This window comes from Podarcis filfolensis (assembly GCF_964270895.1).
Source record: "Podarcis filfolensis genome assembly, chromosome: 17".
NCBI lineage: Eukaryota > Metazoa > Chordata > Lepidosauria > Squamata > Lacertidae > Podarcis > Podarcis filfolensis.
Window position 1 is genome coordinate 11,405,139 of NC_139621.1, and position 24,658 is coordinate 11,429,796.

Sequence of the window (24,658 nt, forward strand, 5' to 3'; positions counted from 1 at the left end):
AGCCAAAGCTGATGGAAGGCACTTTGTGCCACCAAGACCACCATATATCGCTCTTAATTCTTCTCTGTTAGAAGGAAGTCTTCATCTCCTAGGATCACTCCACTAATTGGACAGGAGAGGGACATTATACAAAAGTAGTTGTGTGGTTCCTTGCCTCTCCCAGCCTCGCTGGGACTTACCCCATTAGTGGACGGATGCCTCCTTCCACCCTCTCAGGAGGAAGTGCCTTTTCAATAAGTCCCCTTTCTGAATAGCACCTAGAATGTTTCAGGCACCTTTATGATGAATTATTTCCCTGGAAAGCAAGTCTGAAAGTTGAGGTTAAACCTGTACAGACAGTGTTACCTGGGTATTAGGGTTGCCTTTCCCATTGGATTCCTCAAGCCCAGATTTAGTGGGTAATAATTTAGAGGCTGTATGTTGCTTCTACCTCCTGATGGAAAGATCTCAATAAGCCTGGTTAGATGGCTGATGCAGAAACGACTCTTCATGTAGGGCTCGAGCACCCCCCATACTCAAACCTGTTTTGCTGGAAAAGGACTAGCACGTTAGTATTTTCAGCTTGCAGAGAAATTCTCAAACGAGCCTTGCTTCATTTATTCTTCTTGTGCCAGGTACAATGTGGGCTGCAGTCACCAACTTCGACTTCAAAGGAAAAAAATGAAGGAGCTCCAGGAAGCGAACTATGCCCGACGACGACGGGGGCCTCGGCGCAGCAGCTCAGAGATTGCCCGAGCCAAGATACAGGGCAAGCGTCACCGGGTAAGGGTATACTTCCATCCCTCATTCCTCCTTGCCTAGGACAGCAGAGTTTCACCTGCTCTGGTGCTGTGAGGGGCTTATCTGCCAGGGACTGGAGGTCTTTTAAGTCTGTTGCTTAAAATATTTATACCCTGCCGTTCTTATATAAATAACAGCATACAGCACTGTAAAAACAAGAATAAAAGAAATGTCAATTACAGCCATCAATAAAATAGTTCAAAAGGAAATGAGGGCAATATTTGCTAAGGCCGTTGAAGTACTGGAATTGTACTTAAGACCCCACAGAACCTGGCTAAAGCCTAGGGGAAATAGGGAAATATTTCCAAAAGATAGAGATTAGATTCTTGCCTTCTCTGAAGCTTTTGAGGCTCCTTTGAGAGAATAGTGGCCTAATCTTCGAGCCTCCAGAACTGTAGTTGTTGAGTAAAAGCACACCTTTAACTTGCTGAAGGAATGTATGGTCCTCTATAAGCTGCTACACTAGATGCCCAAGTGGCTGTGCTTGTCTCTGGTGTGGTTATGTTTGTTGAATGGGGATTAATTATTAGGGAATGCATGACAGAAAGGAGCTACCGACCCACAAATTACACAAGACTTGTCTCCAGTTGTGTTGACCACAGACTCCCAACTCAAATAAGAGCTAGAAAATATTGCCTTTACAGCATATGCCATCCTGACTGTCATACAGTTGTCTGTCAGTGGCGTAAGTTCCAATATTAAAGCCAAGCGAAATCTTATATTTAAAAACCCGGAACTGGAGACTTAAAACCCAGATTAAATCTGGCCAGCTTTGCCTTATGGCACACTTGGGTTTATATGCACTCCACCATGAGAAAAATTCCCAGACAGGTGGAAACTCCAAGTTACTAGACTTTGGTGAAGAGAATTTTTAACTTCAGTGGAGGAGAGTGCGCATTTGTTACTTAATTCATAATAAGTAAACTGCTGTTCTTTAATGCCACCACTAGAGGTCAGGTGGGATCTTTTGGATAAGCTCCTCTGATGCCCAGTCTTTCTGCTTAGAGACTACTGAGTTCTACACATCCTTGGGTCAGAGATCAAGGCCAGGTGTTTTTGTTTCTATCCCTTAGTAAATGAGGAACATGAACATGTTTTTATGCTGGCCTTTGGCCATAATAAAGATCCATCTTCATGTTAGGAATCTTTTTTTTCCTTCTAAGACATATCCTTTGAGGTGGATTGTGTGCTTATAATGAATTCTGACTCCAGTAAAAGATCCAGGGAAGTTGCATAGCAACATCTATCTCCTTGCAAAACAAAGGGGATGGTCCCCTCCTTATATCTTTGCACATCTTTCTCCTCTGTGCTTACTAGGCAGATGGAAATTTTCTGTGGACTCTTGTTAACATGTTCAGTTACTGGACTTGGTCTCTGCTCCCTCAGTCCATACACGTTCTCACACTTCTTTCTTCTAGATAACTACTGAATAAGCAAGAAGTTTCTACCTATCAGCAGGTGCCTTGTAAACTAGGATTGCGCTGTTTGTTCGTGGGAATATGGATAGGAGCTGTATAAAAATAAGTAGGTTGAGCTGATTTTAGAACAGTAGTCTAACCTGGAGAGGCTGGCCTGAGTTAACCCAGATTTGTGCTGTTCTGTCCCTTGTGTTTTGTTTCTAATCAATCATCTCTGAGAGTATCCAAACAATATGTCACATCTGATTAAAGGTGTGATCTGACGTAAGAAAACATTAATATCCTATGTCTGGTGTATGCTTACGCTCAGACATAGGATATTGCATTTTCTGTACATCAGATGAGACCTTTAATCCCTGGTGATGTACTATTTGGATACTCTCAAAGATGTCTAATTAGAAACAAGCCACAATGGACATGCCATCCTTATGAAAAAGGAGGCACAGAAGAGCACCAAGCCAGGTAAATGGTCAGTATTGCCAAATCTTGTTCACTGTACCAAAGTATATACATTTTCAATCTCTGAGATGAAGCTAACAGTTAACAGGTATTGAGCTCTAGAATATTTAGTAGCTTGGGCCCAGTATGTACTTGATGACTTCGTTCTCCCCACGTTCATTACCATGATCAGTTAAGAGTGTCCAGTTAGGCAGACACTGTTTCTCTGAGTCTAATTGCAGTGCAACTGCTCCCAAGATACTTGCTAGGCAACAACTAAAGCAGTAAAGGGACTGTGTAGGAACCCAGGTCTTGTGCATCATCTTAGTTTTTTCAATGACTTCCCCCCCACCTAAGGATTCCCCCCCTCTTCTTTTATTTCTGGTGCTTGTATCTTTCAGGGCCAAGAGGACTCTAGTAGAGGATCTGATAACTCCAGTTATGATGAAGCATTGTCCCCAACATCTCCTGGACCCCTTTCAGTGAGGGCTAGTCATGGAGAGCGAGACCTTGCCAGCTCCAACATGTCTCAGCCTACCCCTGACCTCCATGGCATCAACCCAGTCTTCCTCTCCAGCAACCCCAGCCGCTGGAGTGTAGAGGAAGTGTATGAGTTCATTGCATCTCTGCAAGGTGAGTCTGACACCACCAGAAGAGGAGTGAGATTAGACGACAAGGTGCTTGGGTATAACTGAGGTTTCAGTCTGTGGAACGGTAATATTCAGTCGTACCTTGGATCCCGAACGCCTTGGCTCCCGAATGATTGAAACTCGGAAGCGAGTGTTCCAATTTTTGAACAATTTTTGGAAGCCTAACATCCTGCATGGCTTCCAGTTGGCTGCAGGAGCTTCCTGCAGCCAATCAAAAGCCGTACTTTGGTTTCTGAATGTTTTGGAAGTGAAATGGATTTCCCGAATGGATTCCATTCGACTTCCAGGGTACCACTGTACTATGAACACCATTCTGTGTTCTCCAGGAATTATGAAGGTCATGACGATAGATGACTTATCTGTATGTTAACAGCATAATCACTAAAAATGTGAGCTGTAGCCTAGGAAATTCCATTTCAGCCAGCTTTCCTTCAGCAAGCCTTTATTCTTTCGCTCACTCACCTCAGACCTGTTGTGAGAATTATTAAGATTGCTAAAGGATTTGATACAAACATCCTGTTCTTCAAAATGACATCAACTCCTTGCCTCTTTGACATCTCACAAGGTGTTTTGGTTTTTTTTGCTTCTTGAATCCTATAGGCTGCCAGGAGATTGCGGAGGAGTTTCGGTCACAGGAGATTGACGGTCAGGCTTTGCTCCTACTGAAGGAAGAGCACCTCATGAGTGCCATGAATATCAAGCTGGGTCCTGCCCTCAAGATCTGTGCCAAGATCAACATCCTCAAAGAGACCTAGTAACGCAAGAAGCCAGAGTTCTCCCCCTCTTCGCGCTGGGACCATTTCAAGCTCTCAACACTGAATGGAGGGAAACTGACCTCTCTTAAAAGCCAGTCTTGGTGCTACATGGAGGAAGTATATCTCCCCAGGAGGCCTCGAAACACCTCTTCAAGAGTATCTCGTGTTGCCTGAAAATTAGCCTCTGAATCGTTCTGGTGGCAATACAGCAAAGATGATGAGAGTTTTCTGGTGAGGCTTCTCAGAGGAAGGGCTGAGAAGGACCCTTCCTCTTCTCAGAATTAGAGTTGCTTTTGTTTTCTCATTTTCCTTCCCATGCGGTCTTTTCCCCTTCTACACAGATTCATTTTTCCAGGGAACCAGTTAGTGCTGAAGTTTGGGAATGGGTTCTCTTGATGAGGGAGGGAGGGGAAGTTGGAAGGTCCTTTAAATGGACGCCTTTCTCAGTTCATAGCGTCACATGGAAGTAAGTAGCAAACTGACCCCATACGGAACACTGGAAAGTGTTCTGGATCACTTAAGGATTGGAGCTTGCTCATGCCTAAATAGGACCCTTGCCAAGACAACACGAGCACTTCTATGATATCAAGGGATTTTTTAAAGAAAAAAACTTTAATTCTACATGTCTTGTGGAGTTGGAAGATGCCATTCAATATCCAAAGGAGAATCCAATTGTACTGAAGCACCATTTGTTTCTATCTTGCTTTTGAATTTTTTCTTTTACTAGTTTTGTATCTTGCCCTCCCCCTGAGAGCATATGGGACAAAGCTTCTTCTAGCAGGTTTGTATCTCCTGTCAGAAGCCTGTTTATTTTTGTTTATTATACAAATATTCTCTTCAGTAAAAAGAATGCTTCAAAAATTAAGTTGCCGGTCCTCTCGTGGCCTGATTTTTTTTTCTCCCCGACTTTCCTGATACACACCAGTGCAGTAGTTTCACTTGGAGAGATTTATGGCAGGTTTAAATGAAGGCAAGCTTTGTTGCTGTTCATGTTAAATCATTCAAAAGTAGGGTACAGCTTTGCGTTTAGCTACAAAAGGGATTTGTTACAATTCATACAGAGCATGTTCAAAATCTTAGTTTTGATGTAACCTGTATGTCTGTCTCAAAGTCTGTACCTTTCAAATTTTATGTTGTGTCTGAGAGTTTATACTAGGGCAGGTGTTTCCACTGTTCTGTGCTTGCATATTTCAGGCTTGTTCCAATCAGTGGTGATATCTAGTACTAATCATTACCCCTTTTGAAGTATGGCTCTTCCAGTAATAGGTTTAGGGCAGTTTACAGTATCTGCTGGATGATAGCCATGGCTTTTGGTCAAGGATGTGTTTTTCCATTCCTTTTTCCAACAACTGTTTTTAAGTTTTTTAAAGCAGTGTAATTTGAGGAGGGGGACATGTACTGAGCAGGGGAGCTATGGAGAAAGCTTTACTTGTACTTATAAAACTAGGTATGATACTTGTCACTGTAGATTGCAGTTAAGGATACTGAAATTTGTTAACTGTGTTAACTTCAAATCTGAGATTGAAACTGTATGTCCTCTGCTACAGTTCTGGAACACTGAACAAGGTTTAGCAATATTTCTTGGAGTATAGTAGTTTAAAACAATTAAACCTACCTTGCAATCATTTGTAGAGATTTCCATATATTTCTATAGGAGTTTACTCATTTCTGTTGCAAACCTAAGTGTGCTTAATATCTTAGCATAAAGCTCAGCTTAAGCATATTTACTTCTGCTTAGTAGAAATAGTGTTTAATAAGTTCTATCTGCCAAAATGTCATTTTAAAACTTTTTGAATGTTAGGGTATGTAGTATTTTCACAACTCAAAAGGCCTTTTAAAGCCCACTAGAGGGAACCAGAGTTTTAGCAGTATTACTTCATGCCTACCAGCTGAGATTCATGCCTTAGCTTTCTGGGCTGTTGGCTCAATCAAGTTTCCTTCCATAGCACCAGACTATCTTCCCCACCTCGGGCCTCAAGTTTGACATGGATTGTCCACCTGGTATTTGATGTCAGTGACATCAAGCAAGCAGTTACAGATAGGTAGCCGTGTTGGTCTGCCATAGTCAAAACAAAAAAAAAAATTCCTTCCAGTAGCACCTTGAAGACCAACTAAGTTAGTTCTTGGTATGAGCTTTCGTGTGCATGCACACTTCTTCAGATACGACTTCAGGTATCTGAAGAAGTGTGCATGCACACGAAAGCTCATACCAAGAACTAACTTAGTTGGTCTTTAAGGTGCTACTGGAAGGAAAAAATTTTTTTTGTTTTGATCAAGCAAGCAGTTTTTGCCCACAAGGTTTGAAATCAACCTGAAAAGCACTGATGGGCAGCTGATTGTTGGGTCTTGTGAAGTACTGTGCTTGGGTTTTAAGACTCCGTGATCCAGGCTGGTGTGCGTGGCTTGGTGGTCTTAACTAGGGGTCCCAATACGGCCAAGTGCATGTTTTCTAAACTGACACAAATCTGAACACAAAGTTTAATATCACTAACAAATGAGAGCTTTTAACCACAAGGAGTATAGAATCTCTCGAGTACTCTGGAGAGTCAAATGTGCTTGGATTTCCTCTGCCATTAGTTAAAAGTGATCACCATTTTAGTGTGAATTGAAGAGACTATTATAGGAAGGGCGGGGGAAGCAGCAGCCATCTCATTGTGTGTGCTGGTTCATACTTCTTAACTACAAGAATAGCTTAAATAATGCTATAGCACTAAGCAAAAAGGTGTGGCTGAGGCGGCCTTTGACAGCATGTTTATGTGAAGCACAGCATTGGCCTGCATATAAGCCGCACTCCCCCCCCCAAAAAAAAAATTTCAGACAATGAAAAGCTAAAAGTGCGGCTTTTCTTCACGACCGTATGCTGTCAGCAAAGTGGTGCCCTCCCCAACCAAGGAAGCAGCCTGGGTATTGTCATTTTTCCTCCTCCCCCCATCAATTTTAAAGGTGCAGCTTATTTGTGGGTGCAGCTTATATTCAGGCCAATACAGTAGTTGATATTCCCAGTCCTTGAATCTAAACTAGAGATACAGGTAACTGAAATTTAAGCACTCTCCAGCCAAGTTCTGTGTTTGATTACTGAGCTATGTTCCCTCTCCTTGTGTGGCTGGGAGAGCAGGAAGAACAGGAAAGTAGTATTTAACGAGGTTAATTTGCTGCAGCTTTCTTTGACTTAAGAGAGGGGAACCTCCAGCCCTTCCATGTTGTTAAATTCCAACTCCCATCAGCATGATCCTAGCTGCAGTCTATGATTAACTCACAAACACACAGTTCAGGGCTTCAAGCCATTTTAATTTTAAAGTTGTGTCTTTGTACAAAGTTATTTTTAAACACCACCATGAAAAAGTGACCATTGCAGTGACCTTATCCCTGTTGGAGGGAACTTGAGACACTTGATGCAGCTTTGTTTATCTAATTTCATTCCAGCAGGAGAGCTGATCATTGCTCTTGAGTCAGAAAAGGAGAGATTCTGCCCTGCTGTGTACCCCACAGATCGCTGCCCAGTTTGAACCACCAGCTCTCCCTACGAAGTAAATGTATTATTCCTCACAAGAGATAGCTGGTGTTACTAGTGAATTCAGGAGACTTTGAACTGTAAATGGCTTATCCTCAAAAGTAAGGAATATTTTTGAGCTGCAGCTCTGATCTCTTCAGTAGGTGATAGCATAGCATGCACCAAGTAGAGAAAGCAATCTCTTAAAGCAACAGACCTATCATGTCCCAATCCTTCCAAGAAGCAGATGAAGGTGCAACTTAGATTAACATCCCGACTGAGAACAGACCAGCAGTGATGTTTGCACTAGTCTGGAAGGATACAGTGGTGCCTCGCAAGACTGAAAACCCGCTAGACGAAAGGGTTTTCCGTTTTGGAGGTGCTTCGCAAAACGAATTTCCTATGGGCTTGCTTCTCAAGACGAAAATGACTTGCGAGTTCCTGCGGGGTTTCCCCCCCCCCTTTTCCCAAGCCGCTAAGCCGCTTAACAGCTGATCCACTAAGCCGCTAATCAGCTGATCCGCTAAGCCGCTAATAGTGCTAATCCGCTAATGGGCTTGCTTCGCAAGACGAAAAAACCGCAAGACGAAGAGACTCGCGGAACGGATTCTTTTCGTCTTGCGAGGCACCACTGTGTAAGTTTATTCCATAGGTTTTTGTGGCTAAGATTTTGACTAACCACCCAGACAGACTTTCATTCCTTATTCCCCTGTTGAACTACTAAGGAGACTGGTCTTCCTTATATTTTTCAACCTCCACCATAAGCACATAAACAACTAAAGCTAGATAATTCCTCTTTCTCGTAAAGCAGTTAAAGGGGTGATAATGCAGGCACTGCACTCAGGTGCACCTGCTGTTTTGAGAAACTTTCTTTCCTCTTTGCCTCTATTTCAATTCAGGCCATATAGCAAAATATACATATTATTGCCATCATCATGTACCAGCAACTGGAAAAAAGAAGACCTCAAATCTACTTTTAATTCATACTTTAAGATGGAAGAGTCTCCAGACTGTCTGCCTACTGCATCTTAAAAGGGTGAATCTGAAAATGCAAGGAAAGCTCCCTCACCTTTCAAGAAAAATGTACAAATGAATAATTGAAAATAGAAATCCAGTGTTTTGTAGAATAAAGCCCATACAAAATATGTAAAAGCACTCAATCCCAGCCACTCTACCCACCCCCCATACCCAAGGCTACTAGTCTTTCCCTGCACCTTCAGGTTCTTCCCTTTAACTTCACATACTGAAGTTCCCCTTGCTGCTCCACTCCAAACCTACAAACACTTCTTCATAAGCTGAGGAAAATCAGCCTCAGCAGGCAATCTAGAGAAGCACTTGCCCTTCAGGGCTCTGTCCAGTCCCCCTATTTCAAAGTTTTGTTACCACAGATTTACATTCAGAAAAGCCCCAAGCCCCAGTCCCAGTACTCATTCATAGCAGGAGAGGAAAAACGGGGCAGCCATGGTAAAAAGCAAGCAGCTTAAGGGGTGATCACAAGAAAGATGAGGGGGAAGCGACCAGGTGACACCCGCTTATGTGAACAAACAGGGAAGGAAAAGAAAGAAAAGATCACATTGGTAGCAAATGGTCATCTCGCTCTTCAGACTCTTCCCCTAGTTGGTCATCACCAACACCACGATACGCAGCTGGTACATTCCTTGGTTTCGACCGGCACACAAAATCACAGCCATCCTGTAAGCACACACAGGTTAATGTACAAATGCCAGACCACAAATAGTGATTGCAGTATTAACCCCTGTCTCCATCCAGATTCCACCTCTTAGCGTGATTTGAGGACTTCAGTGCTGAAGGGACTATAGAAAGACGTGGCAGCCAAATAAGCACAACTGCCATACCTAAAGCACATCAAAGGCTTTGCATAGGCAACTAGTAAGTAAAAGCTTAGCATGAGAGTGTCAGCTCAGAAGTTCCCACAAGGAAACAAGCCAACTCTAAAGGGAAGCCCGTTGACAGGAATGTATTAGCTGCAATCTCCAACAAAAACAATAGCTATATTTGGACAACGCAATAAATCTGTTTATTTAGCCAGAACAAACTTTCAATTCATGCACTCCCTCTCGTTCAGTGCAGCTGCAAGGAATTGAAAGGCTCTGCTTCCATCTGATTAAACAGTGTATCATTTTGTCCGAATGCAAACTGGGTAATCTCAAATTATTAGTTGACACAATGCAATTTCAAACTATTGCTCTGAGAGTGGCTTTTATCAACAAATATTAGTAGAGATTAATCACAGTCTGGCATTAGACATCATACTAAATGGCACTTAAAAAATTGTAACAAGCTGGGTCCCCAAGCTTCACTGCGGCTTCTTTACATGGGGGTGGAGGCACCTTTTCTGTCTAGGGGCCATTTTTATCTCCCTCCCTTGGAGGGCTGAATACGACAGGTGGGCATCACTATGGTGTCAGGTGATGCTGTGCTTTGAAGCCCAAATTGTCAGGACTTCAAAGAACAGCACAGGGCTGTTTGAAAGTCCGTTTTAGCGAGATTCTGATGCAAACCAGCTCCTGAATCAGGATGGGGTTTGTCAGGATTCAATCCCATCCTCCCACATATCAGCTGATGTCATGAGGAAAATGGCTTTGCGGGCTATGATTGGTCCACAGGTTGGAGGTTACCCAGGCCTGCTTAAAACAAGATGTTAAAACAAGATTCATCAAAATGCCTGAATGCACATACAGTGGTACCTCGGGTTACATACGCTTCAGGTTACAGACTCCGCTACCCCAGAAATAGTACCTCGGGTTAAGAACTTTGCTTCAGGATGAGAACAGAAATCGTGCTCCGGCGGCAGCGGGAGGCCCCATTAGCTAAAGTGGTGCTTCAGGTTAAGAACAGTTTCAGGTTAAGTACGGACCTCCAGAACGTATTAAGTACTTAATCCGAGGTACCACTGTATACCTTTCCTGTGGCACAGGTAGACGCAGCTTGTGTGCATGATATCAGATGCAAACTCTGGAAGAATCACAGGTTGCCCCTTGCTGCTGTACGGATTTGTCTGTTTTGCTACTTACTGCCACTAGGTTGCCCAGATCTTGCCAGAAGGCCAAGTGGGGGAACTGCTCCATGCCTTTTGCTCCCACCAACAGACGCTGGTAAAGAAATCCCCCAATGAGGTACACTGCAACCAATGGAGCAAGCCTGAAAGAGAATGTAAAAATACAAACAAACCAGGAAGGCAAAAGCTATGATTTCTAATAAAATTCAGAACATGTTGATGTTCTCTTACAAACCGCTTAAGAACTTATAATGAGGCTGACTGGCATAGGAGATTCCAACCTTTATGGTGTAATATGTGTTACTCCTAAAGCAGCTAGCCAAATTCTAATTTTGAGCAACCAGAGGAGAGCCCAATGTGCACAACTTTAGGCTTAATGGTTGTTAGGTATCACACTGAGTATACACAGCAGCATAAAATATGGGAAGGGAATGGGGAATAGGAATCAATATGGCAGGCAAATTATTTGCCCAGAAATGGGGAGGAAAATGGGTACACTTTAGGGAAACTAAATTGCAGGCTACATTTGAGGACATTTGTGCAAGTTTATTTCCCTGTACAGTGGTACCTCGGGTTACAAACTCGGCTAACCTGGAAGTAGTTGCTCCGGACTGCGAACTTTGCCACAGGATGGGAACGGAAATCGTGCACCAGCAGCGCAGCGGCAGCAGAAGGCTGCATTAGCGAAACCGCGCCTCAGGTTAAGAACGGACCCCCGGAATAAATTAAGTTTGCAACCCGAGGTACCACTGTATCCGTTTGTAACATCCAAATCTTCCAACATCTTGTGAGATTTGCTGAAGCCCAATCAGAAGCTGTGCTTATAATTCGTGTCTAAACAGTGAGCAGTAATTTAGGCTCTCCTGTGCATCTATGAAATTGCAAGGCCCAGGGCATTTGTCATATGTATAATATAAACCAGAGCTTTCTAGACTGTGCGTCCTGAGAAGTTAGTGTGTTGGTTGCAGTGTGTGGGTGTGTCCCACAAATGCTCCCCGCACTCCTCCCAGGGCTGGAAAGGGGTTAGTTTAACCTCTAGTTTGCTAGTAAAACTGAATTACTGTGTCGTGAAATGATGCATGTCTAAAAAGTGTGTCACCAACGTGAAAAGTTTGGAAAGCTCTGATATAAACACATGCCATACTGTCATGCCTGACTAAATATTTACCAGGAAGCCAGTGCCCCCAACTACATATGCATTCTTTTGTCTTAAAGCAACTGCCTTGGGCTAAACCTTCCGTTCCCCATGGCCAAAGACCTTTACTTCATTCATCCTATGCTCAATACAAAACCTGATTCTGTGGAATCGCATTTACAGAAAAGTGTCTCGTGGATAAACTTTCAGCAGATTACTTTTCTAGACCCTTTCTAATAAGGCACTGAAAGTAGGGAACAGCACCATGGTACCCTTCTGTAATGGAGGACAATGTGTTCCACTGTTTCATTTCTACCCTGTATGCTCAGTTGACAAGGGCGACACTGGGAATACTAATGTCCGATACCACTTGTACTCTTCAAAGCTTTGTCCCCAATTCTGTTTAAAATCTGTACGGAACTACCAGGTGAGATACTCTGAAAATCTGGAATACTTTCTCGCCAAGTCCTGAGAAATAGAAGCTACTTGTTGGTAGGGCGTGTGCCTGTTTTGAGAGGTAGTTCCCAGCCTATTTTAGATGGGGTTGCACTTTGCAGCTTTGAATGCTTTTAAGATCTAGCCTTTAAGTGGCATCTATGGCGTCAAAGTGCAAATAGATAAATAGGTACTGCTCCGGCAGGAAGGTAAACGGCGTTTCCGTGCACTGCTCTGGTTCGCCAGAAGCGGCTTAGTCATGCTGGCCACATGACCCGGAAGCTGTACCTTTTTATGGCATGAAGTGCCGTCTACGTTCCAAGTCTAGTGCCCACCTTCCCACCCGAAAAGAAACAGCCACTATTCATGAACTGGTGGCATACAACTTACACTGCCATGATGCACTGAATGTGGGGACACATTTGAAATTTCAACTAGTCCAGAGTACAGGCCTTAAGATTGTACACATATACACCAGGCTGTTGGTACCAAATCTCATGTCTTTCTGGCACCAAGTAAAGAACTTATTGTTGAAACCAGGCACTATTAAACTGTATTATCAGAATGGCTTTTATCTCTCAAGTTGCTCTGATGCTGCTCAGTTTTAACTGTTATTTTCATTTTTTAATCCCGTTTTATATGTTTAAAAAGAATATGCATGTAAGCTAACCTGGAAATTGCTAAACCGAAGATGGAGTATTAAAACTTTTAGACAAACTTACGTAATGAGCAATATAGAGCCAATACTTAAGTGAGAGTCTTCTGGAGGGCAGGCCAAGCTGCTCTCTAATTCAAAGAGGTAGAAGCATTCCTCCATCTTTTCTCGTTCTTCTGACACCATGGTGAAACCACTCTGTTTATGGGAAGATAGCACACTCATGGAAGCCCAATAAAAGACATCTATCACCTTAAATATATACAGGGACAAAGTTCCGTCCTTCCCCAGAGAACTATGCTCGCCAGTGTCCATCTTCTTCAAGAACCATCTAACAGTGCCACGTCCCACTTCTGAGCGAGATACATGTTCAGATAAATATATGCTGTAGGCCTCCTGGGCTGTACTTTAAAATGCTAGTAGGAGACTCTGTGTTTGACTTTTTCTTTACAACAGGAACTTCCCAGCCCTCCCAATAGCCCTGGACTATCCTTCTTCGGGTGGCGCTGTGGGTTAAACCACAGAGCCTAGGACTTGCTGATCAGAAGGTCGGCGGTTCGAATCCCCGTGATGGGGTGAGCTCCTGTTGCTCGGTCCCTGCTCCTGCCAACCTAGCAGTTTGAAAGCATGTCAAAGTGCAAGTAGATAAATAGGTACCTCTCCGGCGGGAAGGTAAACGGTGTTTTCGTGCGCTGCTCTGGTTCACCAGAAGTGGCTTAGTCATGCTGGCCACATGACCTGGAAGCTGTACGCTGGCTCCCCAGAGTCGGGCACGACTGGACCTAATGGTCAGGGGTCCCTTTACTTTTACCTTTTACCCTTCTTCAAAACGTGTTCATTTTCTAAGTGAGCAGCCTTTCCCCTCCAACCAACATATAAGTTCAACCATCGTGGTATTCCTGCCAAGCTGAAAAATCTCATTTTCCAAGCATGTAATTCAGCTCTTAAATTATTCAGCGTGATTAATACTGGAGGTAGTGTAATGAGGGGTGACTCCTAACCATTGGCCAATATACCCTGGAATTATTATTTTTTTTAATAACCCTTTCCAGTAGCTACTCACTGCTAGTGTCTTCTTGTTGCAGGTGATCATTACTATGGCTTTTCTCGGCTCCTTCCCACAGTGGCTACCATAGGGGTCTCCCCCCTTATAGGTCAGTAAAATCCATGAACCTGCCAAGACAGAAAACCAAGACACCCTGTGAGGCATATGTGGTATTGGAAGAGCAATGGATAAGAGTTGTTGAAGGATAAATGTATCTTACTTCCACTGGCAAGATGGGTCTCGTTGATTCGTCCCAACACCGTTGTCTGTTGCTTATTGTTGATCTGCACCAGGCCAGAATTGGTCTTATTGCTAGCATTTCGACACACCCGGAACTTGTAGGTGTATTTCTCACCTTCACTCTCACCTTCAATTTCAAAACTGCAGAGGGAGATGCCACAGAGAGAAGCCTTACAAACATTGCTGCTCACACATTTGCAGGGGTGGGAGGGATCCTAACAATAGTCCTTCCCACTCAAATTAAGGAGCATCTATACCAGCCAACCCTCTTTCATTCCAAATTCCATTAGGAGAGGTTTTCACAAACTTAAAAACAAATAAATCACATTCTACAAATTCTGCTCTAAAGTGAATGAGAAACACCCCAAATCCTGAGGCATGAAAAAAAGGGAGATCAGCATGTATCTCCCTTTAAACAAATATTTGTTACCTGCTCTTTACAAGAAGTCCCAGGGTGGGGAATACAAATTAAAATACAACTGTATTTTTCAAAAGCTGAAAACACTGATCTAAGTAAAACAATACAGCTTCGGATACTCACATCCAGCCATCCCCCAAATGCCTGAGTGAAAATGTGTGCATGTCACCAAAATGTAAATAACGTAGACACAAAGCATACACATCTGGGGGCAGCAAGTTCCAGGGTTTAGTAGCCATCACAAAGAAGGCTTTCCCCAATACGGTTGATCCAGAGCATGGATCACAGGTGCCAAGCCTTCTCTGCAAATCAGCCAGAGCTAGAAATAAGCTCTCCTTGCTCTGAAGTCACCAGGGACTCAAGTGACGGAGCTGGATCAAAGAGCAACCCCTTTCCATGGCAGTGTGACATCCCACCCCCATTCCAAGAAACTGTCTTGTCTTGATTCAGTTTCAATTCAAGAGTCTTCATTCAGCCTATTACCACTTGTAAGCACTGGTCAGGAACCTAAACGGCCTCTTCCAATTCTGACATAACAAGAGATAGAGCTGAGCATCATTGGCATACTGATGACACCTCATTATGTGTCCCTGGCAACTTCATATAGATGTTGAACAACAAGGGTGTTAAGATGAAGCTCTGTGGGACACCACACGTCAATTCCCCTGGATGGAACAAAGTCCTTCCACTTCCAATCACCTCCAGGATCCTGTCTTGCTGGCATGAACTGAACCACTGCAACACAGTGCCTTCCATACTCAGAGCCAGGCCAGAAAGATACCAAGGTGAAAGGAATCAAGAGGTGTGGAAAGTTTGAGAGGAATCAACTCAACTCCTCCTGCCTCTCTCCCAACAAACATTATTTAGCAGGGCAGCCAAGGCAGTTTAGGCTCCGTCTCTGGGACTGAAGCCAGTTTGAAATCCGTTCGGATTAATCTACTTCCTCCAATAATGCCTGCAGGTGGCTTGCCGCCAGCCTCTCAAGAATCTTGCCCAAGATTGTGAACAGGCAATTGTAATGTAACACTTCTGGTCCTCTGAAGGATCCTTCTGGTCCTTCAAGGCAGGCAGCACATCCCCCTTCTGCAGTATGGCACTGATCAATCCTTGAGCACACTCCACCAATCCCCTCTGGATAGCTGTGTAAGACATGATGGGCAAGGGTCAGTCAGCCAAACTCCTATAACCAGCTTCTCCACTGAGCCAACAAATCCTGAGTTAGATGGTCATCTGGTATTGCTATAGTAACTGGTACCCAGAACTTCAGAGATACTCTATGTTGGCAGATGTAATCAGCTTATTCACCACTTGAAACAGCCCTGCTGGACTCCCATCATCCCTAGCTAACAGGACCAGTGGTCAGGGATGATGGGAACTGTAGTCCCAAAACATCTGGAAATTATATCTGAGACTTACTCAGTAAGGGCATTAAGTATACCAATGTCCACAAGGCCTCATGAACAACAGAATATTGCAATGAGCTGTTAATTTTTTTTTTTTGGGGGGCGGGGGGGAGATAAACAACTTCAGCAGCCATCTTTTCACAACAGGAACGCAATCACTATGAGCAAGTAGAATTCTTATGAGAATCACTTGTTGACACTAGCCGGGCCTGACAAGCAGCTAAGGTGGTTGGATATTCCCCAAGGGCAGTGACTTAAAAATCCCTCTTGAGCAATTGCTCCTGACATCGGCCACACTGAAGCCACCCCAACAAGTCAATCAGCCACAGGCACTGTACCTTCTGCCGAAAATTGGTGTCAACCTCTCCAGCAGCTTCTTTTCTTTTGTGGATTCACTGCCTTCCTCCCCAAGTAGGTCACATTCATTGTCCTTTGCCATCACAGTGGTTATGAGGGCTAGCAGCACAGCATGGCAGCAACAGTGAGCCAGGAACATTCTACAAGCAGTTGTCTAGAGTAAGGGCAGGTGATGAAGAACAGATGTAGACAATGCATTAATATGGCAGCATGACATATGAAATCTGAGTTGCAGATCAAGTGAACAATCAATGTCTACTTTTTCATTATGACTTTTACATGGAAAGGTGGACATTCTATAAGCAATCTCAGTCCTGAATTAAGAGACAACTGGGATATTAGTCTCACATAAATGACAACCTGAAATAATTTGGCACAGAGAGAGAGGAAATTCACTATTTAAGGCAGGAGTGGCCAACTGGATCCACTCAGTAGGCTGAACCCTCATTTTCCCCAACAGATATGTTTCACATCCTCTTTGAAATGTATGAAGTACGTCTTCTGTTCAGTGTTTCTTACTATCGTTATGTCTCATCTCAAACCACTCTCAGAAACTGTTGTTAATTCTGCATTGTCATATGCTATTTTTATGTTGTTAATCATTAAAACAAGAAGTGAGCATCTCATAAACGATGATTCACTCAGACCACACATGGAAGCTTTTAGAAATCAGTCAGTAGGTGCATTTTGCTTTTTTGTTTTGCATTTCAAGCCATCCAAATGTAGGTGGGCTGCATGATAATTTCTGCAAACGTATTTGCAAGGCTGGCCTAATGTCTTTGATGCATGAATAGTCACCTTCTTTTTAACTACAGGTACAGCACGGACAAATTTAAGTAGCTCATAAAGTGCCATTGACTTTGTTGATAAATTTTAATACTTAATTATTAGCACACTTGAAAGAGCCATTTTGGCGAAATTGCCAGTTGCAGCAAAGGTCTTGAGTGTGGCCTATCATGTTGGAAATGTTCACCTTGGAAGACTCTCGCTGCTCTAACTCTGGGTGTGGGCTTTGAAAGATCAGTCCAGGAAAAGTCAACATCCTCTCAGTAACTGAGAACCCACTCTCACCCTTGATAACCCAAAATGGATGTTTCAGGGATGCACCATTTGAAACATTAAATCCTAAGGATTTGGGGTTAGGCGGGGAGGAGGCAGCCCTTGTGCTCAGAATTGCAAAGAATCTGTTCCACAGATGGGCGGAGAGAGCTTTGGAAGGAGCCGCATACAGGTGGCGGCGGGGTTGGGACGAAACTCCTGAGGCGGCCTCGTTCCCGTCACTCGAGTTGCGGAGGTAGAGCGCCACGCGGAACCGGGCACCCACCTGCCTGCGGCTCACGTGTCCGCCCCGCTTCGCGTGCAGACGTAACGAAAAGCGCGCGTGTCCGTGCGACGGGTTCGCCCTTCGGCATGGCAGGCCCCGGGCGCCGAGGCCGCCTGCTGCTCACCCTCTACCTCACCCCTGCAAAGCCCTTCCCTGACCCCCCACCCCACCCCCCAAGTGCCTAAAAAGCCCCGCCATTTCCCCAACTCGACTGCCGCCAGGTTTCTTCAAAGGGGGGGGAGCGAGGCCGGAGCTTGAGGAGGAGGGGGGTGGGGGTCCCACATGCCCTCCGCCCCCTCACCTCTCTCGCCCCCCGGAGCCTGCAGCAAGCGAGGTGCGGCTGAGGGGAAAGGGGGAAGGAGAAGGGGAGCAGGGTCGCGGAGCGGCGCCGTCACCTGGGGCTGCACCGGCCCACTGCGGCGATCGACGTCGCGTCTCGGCCTTCCTCCCCGCGCCTGTCGCCGGCCCCCGAAGCCGTTACCGGAGCCCGGAGGAGGAGGAAGAGGAGGGCGGCTCGTGACCAGTCATGCTACACAAGCGGAAGAGGAAGCAGCAGCCCGTGCCGTACAGCCGAAGGCTCATCCTCTTGTCGACCGGAAGGAGGAAGCGGGGTAAGGGAGGGTTTTGGTCCAATCGGGTGGAAGCGGCTCGCCGAGTCGTTTCGCCTTCCCCTACCTCCGGCCCCGCCTTCCCGTGCTTGCAACCTGACCAATGAGAGGCGGAGGAGCGGGTTCGGGGAGGGGCTTCGGCGTGACAGGCGACTCGGGGCCCAACCCGCCTCCGTTCCAGTTCTTGGTCTTGTCGACGACGGCAAGGAGGAGGCGGGTGAAGGCGGGGGCGGCTCTCATTGGCTCTTCAGCGGCTGTCACGGGATAATCACGAGGCCTCCCCTCCCTCCCCTTCAGACTTTGAATATCTGACAGTTTATTATATGAATGGGATAAATAAAATAAAATGCTGTGCCGTGTGTTATTGTGATGTTCGCTATTATGCTACGAGCTTTTGGTGTTTAAATGCTGCAAGCCGCCGCGGTGACCCTTGGATGAAGGGCGGTGTATACAAATTTAATAAATAAGATTTAAATGAATAACGTATTCGCGTTTTTATATCGCACTTTTCTCACGCCAAGCAGCTGAAAAGTTTAGCATGAAGTTCTCCTTCCCCTTCCTTTTCTCAACAATTGCCTTTCTCCTACATAATTCTAGCTTCTTTTTTTGTTAAATCAGCATTTCCCCAAAAGAACGTGCACAGATTATGGTCATTAACTAGAAACTCACAATTGTTAGCTTCTGTTTTATGAAGTCGTTGCCGTTCTCATGAAAGGAAACACAGCTGTTGCTTATTTGCACGTACTAGTCCAGGAAATGATGCAAATTAAAAATGCTCTAACCACAACTGAGATTGGAGCGATCTGCAGAGGAAGGGCAAAATCTGTAGCTGCCTGAGTGAGGGTGGCAAGGTGAGACTATAATGGAGAGAAGCTGTAACAAGTAGAAAAGAAGTATGGGTGCTCCAGGGGGCCATAACACAAAATGCCCTGTCCTTTATATTATTATGGTGGCTCAGTGGTTCCATCAACTCATCCTGGCAGCAACAAGAGTCATGTTGTAGCCTTTTTAATCCATGGGTAGGAATAATTGTTGCACCCGAGCAGAGACAAAAGGAGCCAAACGACACCAAGGGGTTAATCCAGAGAAAGAGCGTTTTATTCTGCCATGGGGGGGGGGGGGAGAGGCACCTGTGTGATTCAGTTCACAAAAGACAGGCCGCACCGAAAACATTTTACAAGCAGGTTTTATCCTTTTTTCAAACTCTCCCCCTTCACAGATTCTTACATAGAAATGTTGCTTTTCGTTCTTTGGCTCTGCTCCCGGAAGTATGTTGCAAGTCAATGTACCAGGACAAGGTTATCTTGGATCTGGGAAGCGAAAAGCTTTACTGTTCTCAGCTGTAGGTTTGTTACAGCGTTTTTGTTACAGAGAGGACTGCTTAGCTCGTGCTTTTTGTCTTAGAGGAATATGCAGTTTTAAAATGTGTACGCCGAGGCCTGGCTGGGGGGCGGGATTCACAAACAGTTTTTAGGGCTTTCTGGGGTAACCCTAACTGTACCCCTTCAAAGTTTCTATTTCTAAAGCAGAAATTCCTCATTTCCTCAGTCAGTTGCTGCCCTTGCTTCTTTGTGGAGGTCAACTGTTGTCAGAGCAAATGGGGAAATGCTGCTTTTTGAAGGCAGCTGTGGCATTTCGCTCCTCCCATTGCAAGGATCACCCGATTCGTGTTTACTTTCTGTTCCGTATGAAAGAAAGCCAGTCTGTGTGACTTCTGTCTCTGGTACTATTGTATTTTTTCTTGCAACCACCAATAAAAACTTTGCCACTGCTTATGTTCTAGCATTTGTCTGGTCTTCCAATAGGAACCTGACATAGTAAGCCTCTGATTTTCCCGGGAAAGGTACCAGCAAGGGTAATACCAGTTCAGCCCTGGCTTGCTCATATTTTGCACAGTGCAACAAAATATGTTTTATGGAATCGATGTCTTGAGCACACGAGCAAAGTCTGTCCTGGTGGGGAACTCCTCTCAACCTCCAAGAACCAATGATCCCTTTATTCTGAACAAAATGCTTGTTTAACCTGGAGGTAGGCTGTATGAATTGTGTCTTGCTTTGTAACAATTTGTTGGGTCTCTGGACCGTAGTAAAGGTTGATGATGTATTTTTTCTTTCTGCTCTGTCTTGCGACGAGACAGGATGTCTGTATGAGGGCTGCTCCTCTCATACGTGTTTGTTATGTTCTTTAATCTGTAATTAGTAGAACTAAAGTAGGTATGCTAACTCCGTCTGCACTGCTTTAACTCTGCTATACCGGGTGCTCACAAGAGAGCAGCTGTGAGTCCCAGAACATCAGGACCCCTTCCCGGGAATGCTGCGTAGCTGCTCCAGTGCCGGAGGAGGCCATAAGGCCTGCAAGAGTGTTCCATTAGTGTGGCTGGTGACGGCACCATGGCCTCTCAGAGAGCATGGCCTGAAGAGACAGTAGGCCAGACCCCAAAGCCTCACCTATCAGTCAAATGTTTTGGCTCCTTATCAGAATTTTCTCCATTCAGAACCAAGATGGGAGTCGGGTTTTATATCAGCTCAGGGGAGGCATGTCCCATTTTGATGCTTGAGGCCAAATAGGAAGCACCGCCCTGCCGCTGCATCTGCCACCTGTGTCACCTGCCCTGCCACCTTCAAGAAGTGGCGCCAGCATTGGGACTGATTTCAGGTGAGATCTCGCTGGTTTCTGATGAAATCTCACCTGAAATTGGAGACATCCTGGCCAAATTCAGTGCCGGCTCCTCTGCCCCTGGTGCTGGCCTCAACGCACATAATGGCTGGGCCGGCTGTGTGTCGGCTGCAAAATTTTTTGCTCCAAGTGGTTCACACAAATTGTAAGATAGCCCACCATCAGGATTTCCATATTAGGTTGGGGAAGTGCTTTTTTCTGGGGGTACTCAAGGGTACACAGCACTGGCACCTTTTCTTTCTAGAAGAAAAGCACTGCGTTGGGGTAAAGCTATCCAATGAATTTGTGGCTGAATTGAGGTTTGAACAGGGAAGTTATAGTCTAGAATGTCCGGAGGGTACCAAATGTTAAGGAAGGTGGGTAGTAGGTAAAAAAGGTAAAGGTAAAGGGCCCCTGGATGCTTAAGTCCAGTCAAAGGCTACTATGAGGTGTGGTGCTCATCTCGCTTCAGGCCGAGGAATCCGGCATTTTTCCACAGACAGCTTTCCGGGTCATGTGGCCAGCATGACTAAATCGCTACTGGCACAACGGGACACCGTGACAGAAGCCAGAGCGTACGGAAACGCCATTTACCTTCCTGCCACAGCAGTACCTATTTATCTACTTGCACTGGCGTGCTTTCAAACTGTTAGGTTGGCAGAAGCTGGGACTGAGCAATGGGAGCTCACTCTGTCGCGGGGATTTGAACTGCCGACCTTCCAATCGGCAAGCCGAAAATGCTCCACAGTTTAGACCACAGCGCCACCTGTGTCCAACTATCCTATACCAGGGTGCTATCCTATACCAGGTCTTATATAATCCACCCAGTGTAAACAGAGTCTGGACCATCAGCACTGGAGATTAAAATGAGCAGGCAAGGCACTCTTTATAATCACAAGATTTTATTGCAAAGAACTGATGGAACAGCCTCTCATTGAAATGAGTGGCAGAACTCTCAGTTGAAAGGTGTATTTTCTAGTGATTTTCTTCCAAGACCTAATAGTTTAACAAATATGATTCTCCCTGAACACCTCCCTTAGGATGATTGCAGACTTAATTGAGGAATATCTTTTCATGATGACATAACTTTGTCCTGCAGAAACAAACAAAATAAACCATTAATTAACCCAATTTAAAACGATAAATGGCTCAACTTCCATAGGGTACTCTTTGATGCCTTAGTTTTAGATACTGAAATATGACACTTGGGAACAATGATCAGAGTAAAACTAAAGAAATATCATTTTAGTTTTGAGAAGCAGACACTACAGCTAGGAGGAACTAGCCAGGTGGTGTACAAATTTAGAGCAAGCTAGTGGGGAACCTGATCCATGAGCTACAGGGAGACCCCCCTGACAAAGCACCAAGGCAAGTTAAGCAGATGTGTGTGAGAAGAGAGAAGAGGCCAGGTCGTGTCATTCTGTCCCTCCCTCCATTGACTTGCGGAAAACCCAAGCTCTAAATAAAGCAACTTAAACTACAAAAACAACTAGGCAGTTAGAATGCCAGCAGGGGCATAAAGGCTTTCCAATGTTTTACATTGTCTGTCATATGTACGACTTATCTTCCTGTTTGACAGAAGTCATGAGTGTGTACAGGGTGCAATGAGCTCCTGGCTCTCCAGGAACAAATTTGTTACCTTAAGGCCAAGGTGGCAGACCTGGAAGAGCTAAGAGAGGCAGAGAGGTTGGTGGATGAGGCCTTGGGGGGACATTATAGCTGTGCCCCACTCCCACGATGATAGTTCCCCTGCTATCAGGGAGAATGAGAGTCTCGGAGAAGGAGAACATTGCTTTCAAGAAGAGGGAAACTTCCCTTGCACCTGTCTTCACAACGGAAGATATAGGGCAGATCCCAGTACCTGAAATAACTTTTGCAAGAAAGTTAGTCTTAGGAACTGAGGGAGGTGGTGGTGACAAGAGATAAAGTTTTAGACCTAATAAACAAAATAAAAACTGACAAATTGCCGAGTCCAGATGGCATCCACCTGAGAGTTCTCAAATAACTCAAATGTGAAATTGATGATCTAACAAAAAATAATTTGTCCCTCAGTGAGGCAAACAGGGGCACTCAATGCAACCACTATTCCCCCTCCCAGAGAAGGATGTAACGCTATCCTTGACTGAATGCTAAACATACAGAATCAAACTTCCTAATACATTTTGGTTCAGAATGTCATGCAATTCTGAAATTCTTTTTCAAGGATGCCTTTATGAGTGAAAGATGTCTGGAGTGTGAAATCATTCCCTCATCTTTTTTGCATTGAAGCTATGATGTGAATGTCTTCTAGCACTTTTAATTTCTGAGGCCAGCGAGTGTCTACTCCTTCCATGACTGTAAATGAAAAAGTAAAGACTTTTCATGGCTTTTAGAGAAGACCAATTGTAACACACAGAAGACCATTGCTTGATCCTTTCTATGAAAACCATCTTCTTCACCAACTTTCTCCCCATCCCCAATCACCAGTTTTGATGACAACCATCTCACTTCTGTTTCCAAGTTAGATGCTCCTGTCTTCCAACTTACTTTCTCCCAATTATCCAAAGGGTTCAAGGATCATCAGCACGGCAAGGGAACTTATATTCGGCAATACCAATTTCATCTGTAGCAGAGAAAGTAATATGAATTTGATTATTTGACCATCCCATATGCTTTATGGCAAATTAATTCTACTCCACACAGACCTGATGCCTTCTAATGTTATTTTTTTCAATTTAAAAAATGAAAATAAAATCTTGAGAGGATTATTATTATTATTTCTTAATATTATTTTTAGTTGCTTTATCTTGCCCAAGGCAACCCAACGTGACTTACAACCAAACATCAAAGAAGCAAAACTTCTACATAAATACGTTAAAAACATTCCCACCCACTTCTAAAAGGCCACAGATAGTTAAAGGTCCAAGGCCTAGGTATAGAATAAAGTTTTCTCTCAGTTCACAACTCCCGTCAGCCCCAGCCAGAATGGTCACTGGTTGGGGATGAAGGCAGTCGGCAGTCGAAAAAATCTAGATGGCATCAGATGAGGGAAGACTGTTCTATGGCATATTATTTTTCTTTACCTGTTTCATAGTAGTCATACACGACCACCGAGGCTGGTTTGATATTTGAAACTGGAAGGTCTTGGGCAACCATGAAGCTGAAACTGATTCCCTTGGATGTGACCTGGGAATAAAAGCACAATGGGAATCGTTAGTCTTGTAGCCAGTTAATACTCCACAAAACAAGAGGCAGATCTGAGCAGAACATACGTCGTCCAGGTAGACGATGACATGGTTTTCTTTGCTTTCCACCTTCATCACAATTCTGTCATCACGAAGCTGTGAACAAGGAAGCACAGGAAAGATGAGAACCTTCACTGGCCTTCTGAAGACACACTAGAAGGAGTATGGAATGACTTCTAACACATCGTGAGGAGAACGCTTTGCAAGGCTCACGCGGCAGCACTTGATTACACCTAATTAACAAATGCACAGTTTGCACCAAAGGTATTTGTTTACTTCTTCGCCTTCACCTGCTTTCATTGGCGATAGGTTTTCTTTATTTTTATTTAAGACAAAGGATTGCAATACGCACACAAAATGGAAACATGGGACGAATCAGATACAGATGTAAGAAATCAATAAACTTTGCTGGAATAATATTGATGCATGCATCCATCGTGAAACAATAAAATATATGTATTATAGATCATCTTTATGAAAAGGAAAGAGAACAAGTGGAGCCTGTTACATTTTAGAATGTTGAAAAGCCACATTGTATGTTTGGAAGAAGCCAGTTCTCTGCAGTCAATGACCAGGATGCAGTTAGTGGTAGGATTATTCCCTTAGCCT

General features: G+C 44.4%; 3 protein-coding genes across 13 annotated transcripts in view; 1 reads left to right on the forward strand and 2 right to left on the reverse strand.

The window, feature by feature from the left end:
- The window catches only part of PHC1 (polyhomeotic homolog 1), a 30,146-nt gene extending 24,480 nt beyond the window's left edge, over nucleotides 1–5,666 (forward strand). For all 9 annotated transcript variants that reach the window (XM_083593006.1, XM_083593003.1, XM_083593005.1 and 6 more), the window contains 3 exons: nucleotides 615–762; nucleotides 3,038–3,269; nucleotides 3,887–5,666. In XM_083593006.1, coding sequence (XP_083449132.1) covers nucleotides 615–762; nucleotides 3,038–3,269; nucleotides 3,887–4,041 — 535 coding nt within the window. In that variant the 3' untranslated portion in view covers nucleotides 4,042–5,666. The remainder of the gene's footprint in view (nucleotides 1–614; nucleotides 763–3,037; nucleotides 3,270–3,886) is intronic.
- A 2,825-nt stretch (nucleotides 5,667–8,491) lies between these two features.
- M6PR (mannose-6-phosphate receptor, cation dependent) lies at nucleotides 8,492–18,136 on the reverse strand. 2 transcript variants are annotated; one of them, XM_083594001.1, is made up of 7 exons: nucleotides 17,958–18,136; nucleotides 16,220–16,392; nucleotides 14,041–14,201; nucleotides 13,839–13,948; nucleotides 12,843–12,973; nucleotides 10,567–10,693; nucleotides 8,492–9,223 (listed from the first exon to the last, which is right to left on the reverse strand). In XM_083594001.1, exons 2-7 carry the CDS (start codon nucleotides 16,375–16,377, stop codon nucleotides 9,101–9,103), a joined length of 810 nt encoding a protein of 269 aa, XP_083450127.1. In that variant the 5' UTR covers nucleotides 16,378–16,392; nucleotides 17,958–18,136; the 3' UTR covers nucleotides 8,492–9,100. The 2 variants fall into 2 exon arrangements, with proteins under 2 accessions (XP_083450127.1, XP_083450128.1); XM_083594002.1 differs by lacking the exon at nucleotides 17,958–18,136 and adding an exon at nucleotides 17,864–17,886.
- A 3,572-nt stretch (nucleotides 18,137–21,708) lies between these two features.
- Nucleotides 21,709–24,658, reverse strand: part of LOC310752468 (ovostatin-like) — a 53,306-nt gene continuing 50,356 nt past the window's right edge. For both annotated transcript variants that reach the window (XM_083592820.1, XM_083592821.1), the window contains 4 exons: nucleotides 24,077–24,145; nucleotides 23,888–23,990; nucleotides 23,352–23,427; nucleotides 21,709–21,918 (listed from right to left, as the gene is read on the reverse strand). In XM_083592820.1, the coding sequence (XP_083448946.1) occupies nucleotides 23,375–23,427; nucleotides 23,888–23,990; nucleotides 24,077–24,145 (225 nt within the window). In that variant the 3' untranslated portion in view covers nucleotides 21,709–21,918; nucleotides 23,352–23,374. The remainder of the gene's footprint in view (nucleotides 21,919–23,351; nucleotides 23,428–23,887; nucleotides 23,991–24,076; nucleotides 24,146–24,658) is intronic.